This window comes from Halichoeres trimaculatus, unplaced genomic scaffold, assembly GCF_033239565.1.
Source record: "Halichoeres trimaculatus isolate MK-OKI-2021-1 unplaced genomic scaffold, fHalTri1.1 fHalTri1_scaffold_9, whole genome shotgun sequence".
NCBI classification, from domain to species: Eukaryota; Metazoa; Chordata; class Actinopteri; order Labriformes; family Labridae; genus Halichoeres; species Halichoeres trimaculatus.
The window spans coordinates 2813779-2828392 of NW_027437188.1; the positions used below are offsets into that span (position 1 = coordinate 2813779).

At 39.9% G+C, this 14614-nt stretch overlaps 2 protein-coding genes across 4 annotated transcripts; one reads left to right on the top strand and one right to left on the bottom strand.

Moving 5' to 3' along the window:
- Positions 1-23: 23 nt before the first annotated feature.
- ccnp (cyclin P) lies at positions 24-10106 on the bottom strand. 2 transcript variants are annotated; one of them, XM_074678762.1, is made up of 9 exons: positions 9926-10106; positions 9352-9477; positions 6730-6805; positions 3771-3937; positions 3582-3680; positions 1475-1630; positions 1045-1203; positions 747-925; positions 24-602 (listed from the first exon to the last, which is right to left on the bottom strand). In XM_074678762.1, exons 1-9 carry the CDS (start codon positions 9977-9979, stop codon positions 434-436), a joined length of 1185 nt encoding a protein of 394 aa, XP_074534863.1. In that variant the 5' UTR covers positions 9980-10106; the 3' UTR covers positions 24-433. The 2 variants fall into 2 exon arrangements, with proteins under 2 accessions (XP_074534863.1, XP_074534862.1); XM_074678761.1 differs by having other exon boundaries at positions 29-602; positions 3771-3940; positions 9926-10105.
- Positions 10107-10287: 181 nt separating this feature from the next.
- On the top strand, positions 10288-14292 carry LOC141797427 (uncharacterized). 2 transcript variants are annotated; one of them, XM_074678760.1, is made up of 3 exons: positions 10288-10647; positions 10788-10913; positions 12780-14292. In XM_074678760.1, exons 2-3 carry the CDS (start codon positions 10823-10825, stop codon positions 14096-14098), a joined length of 1410 nt encoding a protein of 469 aa, XP_074534861.1. In that variant the 5' UTR covers positions 10288-10647; positions 10788-10822; the 3' UTR covers positions 14099-14292. The 2 variants fall into 2 exon arrangements, with proteins under 2 accessions (XP_074534861.1, XP_074534860.1); XM_074678759.1 differs by having other exon boundaries at positions 10288-10913.
- Positions 14293-14614: the final 322 nt, after the last annotated feature.

Sequence of the window (14614 nt, forward strand, 5' to 3'; positions counted from 1 at the left end):
GCCATGCAGATCCAAAATGCCAACCTACTGGTCTGGTAGAAAACATGACAATGTATAAAAGAAGAGCTTAAACCAACATTTTGCAGCAGACACTTTATTTTACATTAAAATTTAATAACTCTGTAGACAGCCCACATCCTCTCCAAAACCATCCAGACAAAGACATCAATAGAATTCCAATATTTTCAAAATCAGCTGCAAGATAAGACCATAAAACATGTTTACCACTGAGTAAACCACTGATGCATAATCCAGACACACCTCTGTCTGTGTTTGCACCCATTCCACCATTCCTCACCCATTCCTTCACAGAAAGTCTTTGGGATCTTCAGCATCTACATTCATTGTCAAGACTGAAGGGAGTCCAAAAGAAAACTGGTCTTGTGTATAAACCTTGGAGTTTGTATAAAGAAGTTCATGGCAGTTATCGAGGTCACGTGCATAAACCTGACAGACCTGGAGTATTATTTAACCCTGGGTGTTGACTGACATGCATGGTGTCTGGGGAGGAAAACTTGATAAAAGTAGCACAGGTTTCTTGGTGCTGAGCCTTTGCTGCAACACTGGACAAAATGTGCATGATCCTTAGCAGAGTGCTCTCACTGAAAAACATGAACAAAAATCAATTAGACAAGAAGGCTAAATGTTGAAAAGAGCTTCTTTAAAATGTTAGGACCACTGAGCTTGTAAACACTTCTCTCTAGGGGCTGTGGATAACAGTAATTCATCTTCAGAGCCCAACATACCTGCCAACATTGACGCTAGCTGCCACACACCAGGCGGCTTCCCCCTCTGGTGTTGGGGGCTCCTGTAAAACTTGGCGGGACAAGCAGAGAGCTGCTCCAGCCAACTGCACAGGGAGAAACACCACACATTGGCCTTCAAGCAGAGATAGCTCCAGCAGGTAACGGGCCATCCACACCACCTGGTGGCATACACTACACTTAAGATCCAAAAACAATGGAAAACTGTCTCATTCACGGTTGTGCTGAGTTAAAGACAAGAAACAACAACAACAACAACAACAACGTATATCTCCAAGACCTTAGCACTGCAGCGAGCAACAGAGGCCAGCAGGATGAGGAAATGCAGAGGGGAACAGTAGGACAGGTCAAACTTCAGCCCACAGAGGATTTTGCGCTCCATTCGCAGCAGCTGGTGCTTTGTGTAGGTGTGGTCCATCAAATAGCACAGTGCAGACACCTGCAGAACATGCACAACAATGGCACACCTTTCTTTGTAAAACATCAGAAAGGGGTTAATGGGGTCACTCAATAGTTGGAGCTTTAAGGTTAAAAACAAGACGCATGATACATTTCTAATCTCCAATGTGACTTAAATGGGCCTTAAAGATCAAATTTTTTCCATCTCAGGTTTTAGTGCTGAACTTATAAATCTCTAGACATGCGCCCAATTAAGCAGCTCCAGTACAACTTGCATTTAAGTGTGCGCAGTGAGGCCTGAGCCTGTGTACCTCAGGGAGAAGGCACTCCTCCTTTTTTGCAGCAATGAAGAGGCAGACCATGCCCAGGAGCTGCAGGTTGGCCGTGGTCACTTTGATGGCGCGCAGAGAGCGGTTAATGAGGTGAATGGTCAGGTAAAGGGTCTCTTCCTGGAAGTGCATTATCTCCTAGTTGGGAATAAATGTAGCATATGTGGATTGGAAACATCTTAGGGTACTTCACTATGGTGGCTGAGAAGTGCAAACCAAAGCTACAAAGTTTGAAACACCTTAACAATTTTTTTTTTTAAATCACACAATATTTTATAATAAAAAATAGATTTAATCAGCAAAACACTTTTACAAGCATTGAGAGAAATTTACAAAGTCTGAATTCTGATGAAAAGGGAATGCACTAAGTGCCGAACATGACCCAAAAGTGATTACCTGAGGAGTCAATCAGTTTGTGTTGATGGAAGGTGTTGAGGAAAGACAAGGATTGAAAGAGTTTATAAGAGTCCATAAAAAAAGTTAATGCACAGTGGATTATGTTTTGTCTGTTTTATGGAACCCACTTTTGCCAAAAAAAAGACAACAGAGTTTTGCTTTTCATGTGGATGGTCTCTGGGATTTTTATATAACAAAGTAAACGGACGGACCAAGTGCCGAGGGGACGTTGTAAAATGTGCAACAGTTTGGGCAACAATCTACAGATCTGGCCCTTCTGTTTCCGTCACTTCTTTTTATAATCCCAGAGACCGTTCAAACAAAGAGCAAAACTGCAATTTTTGGCAAAAGTGGGTTCCACAAAACAGAAAAAAGATAATCCACTGTAGCTTTTTAAAAACTTGTATAAACTCTGTAAATGTCATGCCACCCTGTCTATTCTTCTCACCTTCCATCAACTCAAACTGGCAGACCCCTCAGGTGATCAATGGGTACATAACCCTTCTGTTTAAATTTTGACATTTGCAAATTTGTCTCAATGCTTGTAAAAGTGTTTGCTAAAGAAATTTAGGGCCAATCCCAGTTCTACCCTTTAGCCCTCATTTTTGTGCTTGCACATCTAGTGAAGTGACTCCCAATTCTTCATACTATCAAGGGAAAGGCCGACACAGCCTTTGAAATGACGACAAACTGAGACCTCACTTGAAACCAAGAAGTATGACAAATTTCTCGTAATATCAACATTTTTTATCTAATATCCGATCCTTTGCTACGCCATATAAATATTAGCCATGTTTTGAATTGTTGGTTGTATTTTTAAATTGCTCGTAATAACAATCTAGCTAAAGCTGCTATAGTGGTAGCTACAGCTAAAAATAGCTAAACCAATGTCAGACTGGGGAGACAGGTTTTCAGTGGACAGACTTCACTTTGATGGGCTGCGTTTCATGAGTGATTGGACAGATAAGCTGCATTCAGGAGCAGCATCAGCCACACAATCTATGAAAGGTGATGTTGTGGTATCTAAAAGCAACATAAGATAGCTCCTGAACCCAGAAACATTTGCTTAATGTTTGCTTTTCATGTCTTAGAAGCAGTCACGGTAGTGATGCAGTGCATCGTGGTGGTGTCTGTTTGCTGTGAGTTTATCACCCCAATCTGACATCAGTTTATTATCACTTAAGAGGGGTAAGGGGTAAGAAAGACAATTGGGATTGGCCCTTAGTTTTTCTTAAATTGCAAAAATGTTTTGTAAAACGTTAGTTTAAGCTTTGTAAAAGTGTTTCAAACTCGGTTATTTTTGGTTTGCACTTCTCAGCCTCCATAAATAACCTTGTGTGAAGCCTCAATAAACATCCAGTTTTAATCTTTTAGCTTTAGGGGTGCATGTTTATTAGAAAGCTTCTTTATATGCTGTAAAAATTGTTATAATTTAATATGCAAATATGGCCACTAATACTGTGAGATGCACCCGTATTTAAACACCACACAACGCTCTGTGCTAATCCTGTCTCTCTCTGCCAGATAACTACTTTCCATCCTTTGACCTCTCTAATTCAAACATTTCTATTATTTCTGTTCTGCATCTTTCTCTAAAACCAGAGATGTCTCTAATTTACAGCCTCCACCTCACACCATCTGAAATATATAATTCTTTTTTTAAGCAGAAACCAATATTTACATAGAGACTTACATGAACTTGAATGAGCCAGTCTACCAGAACGGCACGGGTGGCATTAGTGAAATGCCGAGGTAAGTCGGCATTAGGGAATGAGTTTTCAGTTTGAGTTCTCTGTGTCAAAACAAGAGCACAAAGGAGACGTGTACTTATCATTTAAAGAGCTACAGTCAGAAGGGTTTGGGTCAATGAAAATAAGCTCACCATCATTTCTAAGAAAGTGTCCCAGGCTAATGTACGATCCCATATGAGGTTCAACTTCTCCAGCGCCACCTCCACCTCGTGGCGCAGCAGGCTGGGCACCAGCGCCTGCAGGCTGTGAAAACTCTGTAGACCAAGAGGATGAAGAAGCACAGGCTCCTCTATGCAGCCTGCTGCAGGTGATGGTACGGTGGAAATCAGAGCAAAGACATGTTACAATACACACATTGGCCCTCATTTATCAAACGTGTACGCCTGAAAAATGGGTGTACGCTCCTTTCCTCGCACAGATCGGCATTTATCAATCTGAACGTGGGCGTCAGGTACAGTCAAATCCCACGCCAGGTCTGAGTTTGTGTACGCAAGTTTCATGTCAGAGGGCAGCGGGGTGTGGTGAGGGAAAACCGTCTGTGGATGTTTTTTATGGAAGCGTATTGCTGCCAAAACTAAAATGACATTGCAATCATGAAAATGAAAATGCAATACACTAAATGTATTTTCAATTCAAGATTAAAGGTGCAAAATGAGAATTAAATGTCAAATATACCATTATCATTTTCATTTTCATCTTCAAGACTGCAAACTGTGTGACATAATTCAAATTAAAATGAAAAAGGGTGTTTGCATTTTAATTTTCATGAAATAGTCCAGTTTATTCATGACATAATTCAAATGCAAATGCAAACATGAAAATGAAAATTTAATACTGACTTTACTTTTACATTTCAGGATCAAAGGTGCGCTAAGTGTGACAAAACTCAAATGAAAATTCAAATGACTCCGTGGTTGTAAATTTTGCTGCTGGCTTGCCATCTCTCTGCCTGTCCTCTTTCCGCTCGCGGTAGAACTTGGCGCTTCCATTTCTCCTCTTTTGGTAGGCTACTTGATGACAGTGCCATTTGTACACACTGCCCCCTAGTGTTGAATATGATGTACAACCACGGTGACATTTGAATTTTCATTTGAGTTTTGTCACACTAAATGCACCCTTGATCCTGAAATGTAAATGTAAAGTCAGTATTGCATTTGAATTTTCATGTTTGCATTTGCATTTGAATTATGTCATGAATATACTGGACCATTTCATGAAAATTAAAATGCAAACACCCTTTTTCATTTTAATTTGAATTATGTCACACAGTTTGCAGTCTTGAAGATGAAAAAGAAAATGGTATATTTGACATTTCATTTTCATTTTGATGCAAATAATACACCTTTGATCCTGAAATGTAAATGTAAAGTCAGTATTAAATTTTAATTTTCATGCTTGCATTTGAATTATGTCATTAATATACTGGACCATTTCATGAAAATTAAAATGCAAACACCCTTTTTCATTTTAATTTGAATTATGTCACACAGTTTGCAGTCTTGAAGATGAAAATGAAAATGATAATGGTATATTTGACATTTAATTCTCATTTTGACGCAAATAATGCACCTTTAATCTTGAATTGAAAATGCATTTAGTGTATTGCATTTTCATTTTCATGATTGCAATGTCATTTTAGTTTTGGCAGCAATACGCTTCCATAGTTTTTAACAGTTCACTCTTCTTCCGCCAAAGCGCGAGCAGTTGATATCTCCCCATAAAAATCTATTTCCTCTATCAGTTTACTTAATAAAATGAAAATAGAGAGGCTGTTTTCAGTTTTGTAATACACTAAAATGTCCACGATAAAGTATCCACAGAGAACATTCAGAGGACGCTGAATGAAACTTTTAGCACAGATTTTTTAAGGAAGCTGCATTACAGGATTTACTGTAAAGATAATTATTTCACCCCTCACAATATTATCATGTAAACGTGAACTGTGTGTGCGAAAAAGTGACTATTTCATAACAAAAGATGTTCAATTACTTGAGATCACAACCTATGTGCTCGTCTCATGGAAGGAATAATCATAAACTCTACCGGTGCATAATTGCGCACGATGGACACACTTCAGCTCCACTCCCTCCTCAGTCTGTCACAGGTTCAGGCTGGAGTCTGTAGCTTCTTTCAGAGCTCAAACACATTTTTAAAAGCTAACCTTCCACGTTTCTTGACCTAAATGGAAACAATTAATAATATTGTGGCTTCTAACAGTCAGACATCACGGATTAATTAATCAAGGCATAAATTAAGATGTGTAAATTAAATGTTCAAAACTCTGCTGTATTTTAGTTTGTAACATCCAGGCTGCTGAATCACTCCGGTGATTTCCTTGCAGGTGAGTTTTTCCTGATTCGTTCTACTTTTCTGACTGCCAAACAATGCGGTTTTGCCCTCTCTCTACCTCTGTTGCAATGGGGTTGTCGATTACAAGCATTCCTTTTTCCCCGTAATGCGTCCCTTCGTGTCGTAAATTCCGTGGGTTCTGCCAGCTGAACCTTGAATATTTAGGGGCGTGTTATGTAAATTATGATTGTTTTCAGCCGCTACATTTATCAACAGCTGATCAGGCGTAAGCCGTGATTGGCCCCGGTACGCACGTTTTATAAATCAGACGTGAACGTTGCCGTAAATTGTTTTTTACACCCAGATCTGCGCCATTTCCCACGCAAGATTGATAAATGAGGGTCTTTATCTCCACATGAAGTCCATTTATTTGAGTCTAGTGACAAAGGAAATGTGAAAATCACTAGAATGACATGGAAACAGATTGTATAAGATGTTGATGTTTTAGCTTTAGTTTGAATAACTGATTCCCAGAATGACCCAGAGTTTTGTTATCTTGTGTTTTGTTGACTGGGCTTTGTCTCTCTTTGTGTTTTTTTTGTGTGTGTGTGTGTGTGTGTGTGTGTGTGTGTGTGTGTGTGTGTGTGTGTGTGTGTGTGTGTGTGTGTGTGTGTGTGTGTCTGTAGCTTGATGTTTCTACGGCTGCTCCCTGTCTAAGCAAAGTCTCACTTGATAAAGAGGTTTTTAATCTCAATGGGACCAGCCTGGTTAAATAAAATCAATTGGAAATGGTGACTTTACCAGATGAACATGTCTGACCATCGTCGTGGAACCTCAGGAGAATGGCTTTGTCTATCTGGGTTGATAAACACCTTTCCTTTAAGCAGACAATGAACAATTCAATGTTAGTGCAACAGCCGATGCTTTAACCCAATAAGTCTGCAGAGTAGAACAAGACTGCTGACAGAAAGCTTCAGTCCTGCTCTCATCGTGGCCTCTCAGCACAAGTTGCCACCAAGTTGTCATACATGATTAATAATTAGGGCTGGAAGAATTAACGCATTAACGGTTAATCCCATTATTAGGATAAATCTGAACCAAAATTGTCTAAAGTTCTACAGTTTTATTCAGCAGAAACTTTTGTCCAACACAATAAAGAACTTAGACAGAAGGGAAAACCTTAGTCAGTGCGAAAAAGTGCTATCAGTTATTTGGCTGCAGATGCTGCTATTAAATGCAAGAAGATTTTTTCCTATGTAAAATAATGTAGCTGTAACTAACCACAATTAATCACTGCAACAATATAGTTCAGCTTTCAACAACATTCAATAATCAGTGCTGAAAATTCACTAAGAACCAAGGTTATAATAGTTTTGGATTTGTCATTATAGTTTAGTTTTAGTTAGTTTTGACATTTTATTTTCCATTACAGTTTAGTTTTAATTAGTGTTAGAGCGGGCATTCTAGTTTTTATGTAGTTTTGATTTTTGCAACAAGGTTTAGTTTTAATTTAGTTTTAGTTTTTTCATACCTTATTAACCAGGAGCAGGATTCAAAAAGGTCAGAGTAAATATTTTGTCATACTGTTTATTTTCAAGTCCAACATAGTGCTCACTGCTCAGTCAATGCTGATACCGAAATGTTGGCTGCTGCCTTAAACACATGAAAATAATATAAACTTAGTATAAAAAATATAAGCATAAATTATATTAAAAAAAATTGACATAAATTACATAAAAATAATATTAACATAGATTATTAAAAAAAACAATATAATATGATCTTCAATAAATAAAAACTTGGACTCTGTAACAATTAAACTATTACAGATGCTCTGATTCATTGCTCCACTACGTTTGGTCACAGCACAGCACACAGCCAGTCAGTGCAGTAAACAAGCTTGTCCCTGTACGCCGCTATGATAGTGCTGTGCGGCACTGCCTTAAACTGTCGTAAATTGGTTGGGCAAATGTGTCGGATTAATTTAAAACCCTAAAGTCTATTAATATTGTCAGAAACTATAACTGATGGAATTTTGTCTATCATTTTAGTTAGTTTCATTTAGTTTTGTGAACACAATATACAGTTTTAGTTTACTTATCGTTTTTGTTTTCTTTTCTAGTTTTTATTAGTTTGAGTTTTAACTGCAATGTTTTTTAAATTTTAGTTTTTGTTTTTAGTTTTGTTTTAGTGAACTATTACAACCTTGCTAAGAACTTCTGACTCATTCTACCCCTGAGGACAAAGAGAAGAAGGGTCAGTTTAAGGGCCTAAGTTTTCTCTGAACAGATGAGCCAGATAGAGTTAGGTAATTCATTCTACCATTTGGGCACAACAGAGGAGAAGAGTCTAGCTAGAGATTTAGAGCTGGGCTGGGAGCACCAGGCGTCGTTCACAAGCAGAGCGTAGGGGGCGAGAAGGAGTGTAGACCTGGATGAGGGACCCCAGGTAGGCAGGAGCCATTCTTGTTAATGTTTTGTAAGCCAGAAGAAGAGCTCTGATTTGATTGGAGCTTCCACTGGAAGCCGTGGAAGAGAGATGAACAGTGAGGTGACGTGCTGTATTGGGCTGGTTAAAAACCAGACGTGCTGCTGCATTTTGGGTAATCTGCAGAGGTTTGAATTTACATGCAGGGAGGCCTGTGAGAAGAGAGCTACAGGAGTCAATGCATGAAATCCCAAGGGCCTGTACCAGAAGCTGTGTGGCCTGTTGTGTCAGGTAGGGTCTGATCCTCCTGATGGTATAGAAGGAATATCCACAAGATCGAGCAATCAAGGCCACATGAACCTTAAAGGTCAGCTGGTCATCAATCAGGACACCCAATTTTAACACAATTAACTCATCTGCTGCACAGAATGACTCAAAATCACTGAAATGTCTCTGGCAACACATTTTGGGCTGTTAGTGCATGTAGATTTGAGTACAGAAGACAAAATTGTTGACCAACATAAAGCATCATGCACACTCAGCAAGAAGGAACTTTTTTTCTGCTAGCTCTTTGGCTAATGAGTCACTCAGCTTCTGAAAAAACACCCTCAGACAAGTTGATTCAATTGTCAAGTGGATAACAACAAAGATCCATTAATATCATCAAGGACACAAGCTTTACAAAGGTATAGCAAGTTCCTTCTCAGGATGCATTGAAGAAGGCTCCATTAAGAAGCACAAAGGTTTTTCTTAACACGAACTGTTAAAGGTGTTAAAAAAAACATGTTGGGTGCAATAATATTTCCTTCTTTGTTGCATCTGTTTGCTCATGCTAAATGAAACATGATTACTATAGATTAAAATGAATGATATTAAATCATGGTTCATCGGAATTGACCCACAGCTACCCTGTGATTTAGTCAATAATTTAATCTCTGACAGCTCTATTAAAAGTTTGAATAATTTGAAAGATTTGAAAAAGGACAGAGGGCATACCCATCTGCAGTCTGTCTCCATTTTGACAGAAGTCATCCTGGATTCCTCCACTTCTGTGGCCTGCCAGCGATCTATTGGTCCACAGGCATTAGCCAAAGTTCTCAAGGGAACTCGTCTCTCATCCGCCTGTAAGACAAAAAAGGTTCTTTCAACTACAGAAGTGACATTCAAAACATAAACAAAGCATTTTTTAACTGAGGCTGCTTGGCCTCGGTTTATACTCTGCAGAGTGCTGCAACATTTATCAACTCAAACAACTGTTCACTTGTCATCAAAGCACCAAGCCTCAGACTAATCAGGGACTCCCTGACACCTGGAGCCACACCAGGTGAATGCACGTCTCTAAATACACAACACTAAAGCAGAACATTACTTACACAAAAAATAATTCATCCAATATCAGTAACAAGAGACACATAAAAATTTCACCAGGATCCAACAAAGAGTTAGTTTTAAAAGAAGAAAAAAGGCGGAATTTAAAATATTTTCTGACATTCCCTGAAAGAAATAAGAGCTCTAACAAAACAAAAGAGGGGCACTCCGTATCTAAATCTCTATATGAGCTGCAGTTCACCTTCTTGTGTAAGTCCAGCAGTGGCTTGGAGTCGCAGAAACCAGTCCCGGCCATGGTCACAGTCGGAGGTTGAGTTTCCGTGATGAGCCGCTGCAGCTACTTATCCACAGGTGTCGGCGGACGCCTGGAGCACAGGGAAACCATGCTGCCTGGGCCCCGGGTGGTCTTTAAAGACAGGAAAGCCTCACTGATGGGGCGGGGCGGAGGTAGGACTTAGGACTGAGACTTCCTGTTGGCAATGGAAAATATATACATCCATACAAACTACGATAAATTAGAAAACAAAATAAAAAGAAATTAAAAAAAAAAATTAAAAGATTTTTTTTTGTTGTTTCTTTAGGGGGATTTCTTTTACCAACACGGAGGATGCGAGCGTATTTTGACTGCAGAAGCGCTGCGGTGTATTGGTTTACGTCAGTGACTGCATTACACAGAGACCGCAGAGCATGAGATCCGGTTCAGAATGAATTGGAGCCAGAAAACTACGTCCAGACAGAGAACTGCGCCAAATCTATCAGAATACTATTAGTTATGACTAATTTTTAAGACTGGATAATAGGTGAAGACTAGTTAAATAATATACCGTGGGGTTTTTTTTAACAGAAATCTTTATCATAATTTATGTGACGGTACGTCATGCCGCTGTGCATCGTGGGATCGTGGGTGCCATCTTTGGAGGATCGCGCGCGTAAACAATTCTCGCTTTCTGCTGAAATATCAAGGTGAAGCAACTGACAAAAAGCCATGGTCGGACAGTATTGTTGTGTTAAAAGTTGTCACAGCCGATCGCATGACAGATCCGGTAACAGGACGGATAAAGGCCTCCGCTTTTTCTCCTTTCCCAAATGGAAAAAAAACGAAGGACCGCAAGTTGAGGACATAACAAAAAGACGAAGAATGGCGTGGGTAACAGCAGTGCGAAGGAAAGACATCACATTTAATCGGATTCCTGGACATATGAGAGTGTGCTCTCTTCATTTTCAATCAGGTGAGTTATTTGTTGTTTTCTTTTTACAACTTTGGCTAGTTTTGTCCTTGTCGATGAGCGTGTATTTGATTGAGAAAGATACTTGGTGCCAGAACGTTACTCGGTTTGTCCAGGCCTTTTTGGAGTCCATGGTTTTTCTGGAATCGTCAAGAAATCTCAATAGCTGTGTCCCAATTCAGGGGCTGCAGCCTACGGAGGCTGTAGCCTTCGGAGGACCCAGCCTTGGTAGCCTGTGTAGACCGCAAAGGCCGAACTGAATTGAGACGGTCTGGTCTATGAAGCATTTCCTGTTTGTCACCCTCGACGTCACACAGCGCCGCCCTCACCTGTCAGGCTTACATTACCTTTAAACACACGTAAACAAAAACCTCACATTTAAACAGGATGATTTTCACTATCTTTTTATTACTTTGCATTATTATTATTATTATTATTATTATTATTATTATTATTATCCCTATTGCTAGGCGCTGCCCAAGTAGCTGCCTGTTGCAGCAGCTCTCTCTTCTTTGTCTGTTTCTTGTAATTTTTTCGTCTCTTTTTCGTCATCTTTGTATTTTGAGTGGATCATTACTTTGTATGGTTCATTGTTGGTCATGGACACCAAACTTTTTGTGTCTTCAGTGATATTTTTACTACTTTTCTCCTGTGTTTGTCTGGAGATCCTACATGTATCCATGGCTGCATTGTTTACATGTGAAATTAGCTGTTAGCAGCCTGTAGCATGTCAATGCTAACTAGTGTAGGGCTTGATGATTTCCCTCGAGCTGAGGAGGAGGAGGTGAGGACGACGTTCTGGTTCTCTGATGTAAGCTGGGAGGTGACGACGTGGACCTGTCCTTCCATCCATCGTTGTTGGGAACGTGGGATCTATCTCCGGTGGGATGGACGAGCTAGCCAATAGACTCCAACAGACTGCTGAAGAAGCTCAGTCCTGGACCCTGTGGAGGTGGAGGCTGGCTGGGCTGGAGAGTGGTGGACGAGTGGTGGACGAGTGGTGGACGGGCTGTCCTCATCTATTTTCTTGTGGACCTTTTTGCACTTTTTATACACTTTCTTACCTTTGTTTTCTTAAATGCTACTGTGACTCCTGAATTTCCCCTCGGGGATAAATAAAGTATTTTCTATTCTTTTCTATTCTATTCTATTCTATTCTATTGATAGAGTATAGAACCACCATTTACATGAGAGTACGGCACTAACGTACATTTTCAACATTTGATCGAGTGCTGGGGGGATGATAAATAAAAAACGTATAAAATACAAGCTGCTAAAATGATTTAATGTCTTTTTTTGAATTCCCTGTAAAAAATAAAAATAAATAAACACCAAGTAAGTTTTTTTCCCAAAAGAATTTACATTTATGAACATATTTTTATATAGCAATGAGAAGATTCATAAGGAACTGTTTTTCCTCAGTATATTACTTGAAAAGAGCCCAAACAAAGCATTTTCACACACAAAAAAATATTCTTTCACGTTTTAGAAATACAATCACATAGTTGTTGCCAGAAATCCTTCATATCTGAATAAAACAGGACTCCTTTTGGAGTTCGGCCGTGTCCATCATGTTCGGCGTTTATGCGCAATGAATCTTGGGATATGTGAGGCTATGAAGGATTCACCGAACCTGTCCTTCGCGGCCCCCGAAACGGAGGACGGATTCGTCGGCTGCATTTGGAGGAGCCTCCGTATTGGGACAGCCTCCGTATTGGGACAGCCTCCGACGCACCGCTGTGACGTAATCGGTCTACAAATCCAGCCTCCGTAGGCTGCAGCCCCTGAATTGGGACACAGCTAATGATTTCATGTTTAATGTTAGAACCTGCATTAATTGATCAAATCCCTCGGTTTCTGTAACTGCAGGGCAACCCTCCTATGAAATGCAGGAGACACATCCTGACTGGACGCCTTCTCTGCTTCTGGGACATAGTGAGGTGAAGGCACACAACAAAGACAGATTCGAACGGCAGCTGAGGAGGAACAAAAGGCAAAAAGAGAGGCCAGATGAACTCAGAAAGGACAGTTTGGTGGACAGAGAGGAGAAAAGCACACAATACGAGAGAGGGCTGCTACAACATCAGGTGGGAGATGGAGCTCTGCAAATGGAGAAAGGTTCTCATCAGAAACAAAACGACTCGGTACAGGAGGAGAACAGGACACCACAAGAAGTTAGTGCTATGGCACATCCTGATGACCATTGTGAGATATATCAGGGCAGGTGTGATGAAATCAACCGTCTCCTAGAAGAAAACAGGATTTTGAAGCATAAGGTAATCCAAAGAGAAATGACAGCAGCGTTTCTGAGGTGTGATGATAATAGAGTAAAATTTTACACAGGACTTGTGAATTACGACACATTAAATGTTTTGTTGTGCCATGTAGTGCCTTTTCTGCCACAGGGAAAGAGGAAGCTCTCTCCATTTCAGATGATACTGATTACTTTAATGCATCTTAGGTTGGATCTTCCATTGCAGCACATTGCTCATTTATTTGGTGTGCACAGAGGAACAGTAAGTGCTGTAGTTCAGGAGACCATCAGTGTTCTCCATGCACGCCTGGCTCCCTTGGTGCATTGGCCAGACAGAGAGAGTTTACAAGTTAGCATGCCACATCAGTTTGTTGAGACATTTGGGAAACAGGTAGCAGCTATTATTGACTGTTTCAAGGTTTTCATTAAAAGACCATCCAACCTGCTAGCTAGGGCACAAACATTTTCACACTACAAGCACAGCCACACAATTAAATATCTGATTGGCATAACTCCTCAAGGAGTTATTTCATTCATTTCAAAAGGGTGGGGTGGACGCACCAGTGACAAAAAAATAACTGAGAACTGTGGGTTTCTGGATCAACTTCTGCCAGGTGACTTAGTCCTAGCAGATCGAGGTTTTGACATTAAGGAGAGTGTTTGTATGATGTGTGCGGAAGTTAAGACTCCAGCATTCACAAGGGGTCAGCGACAGTTGGATGCAAAGGACATAGAACAGACAAGATCCCTTGCAAGTCTGAGAATCCACGTGGAAAGGGTCGTCGGTGCTGTCAGGGACAAATACAAAATACTGTCCTCAAAAATCCCAATTGAAATGGTTTTGCCCTGTGAAGGAGAAGAAATCACATTCCTGGACAAAATTGTTGTCGTTTGCTGTGCTCTCACTAACATGTGTCCAAGTGTTGTGCTGTGAATTTGATTCTCATAGCCACTTATCTTAACAATGTATATGTTGTGTAAATATTTCAGAAGTCATGTAGCTGGGGCTTTTTTTCTAACTTGTTTTGTAATGTCTCATTTAATATGTATTACGGTAGGAAAAAAAACAAGTCTTCCAATTCTGATATGAATTTTTATTGTTGATACCATGAAATCCTTAAATAAAGACTAAGCAAATTCATTACAGTGTGTCATTAAATTTTTTTGGTAAACAAACAGAATGTCATTCCATAGCTAGGGATGGGTACCGAATTAGGTACTTTTTTAGGTACCGACCGAATTCTGTCAAAAGTACCGGGTATCGATTCATGTAAAATCAAAAGGTACCATGTTTAGGTACCTAAATGCATCCTTGTGACTGTGGGGGAGTGGAAGAGTAGGTGATTTTCCATAGTGGACATGAACACAGCATTTCAAGGTTATATATTGAAGAATATATTTGTTAAATTGTAAAAAATATATATTTTATCATTGAACAAACTGATATTTT

Coding starts and splice junctions, on each gene's coding strand:
- ccnp (XM_074678761.1), bottom strand. CDS start 9,979: ATGGCCGGGACTGGTTTCTGCGACTCCAAGCCACTGCTGGACTTACAC. Junction 3,941..6,729: donor TGGTCAGACATGTTCATCTG/GTAAAGTCACCA, acceptor CATCACCTGCAG/CAGGCTGCATAGAGGAGCCT. Junction 3,681..3,770: donor ACACTTTCTTAGAAATGATG/GTGAGCTTATTT, acceptor GTTTTGACACAG/AGAACTCAAACTGAAAACTC.
- LOC141797427 (XM_074678759.1), top strand. CDS start 10,670: ATGGTCGGACAGTATTGTTGTGTTAAAAGTTGTCACAGCCGATCGCAT. Junction 10,914..12,779: donor CTCTCTTCATTTTCAATCAG/GTGAGTTATTTG, acceptor CTGTAACTGCAG/GGCAACCCTCCTATGAAATG.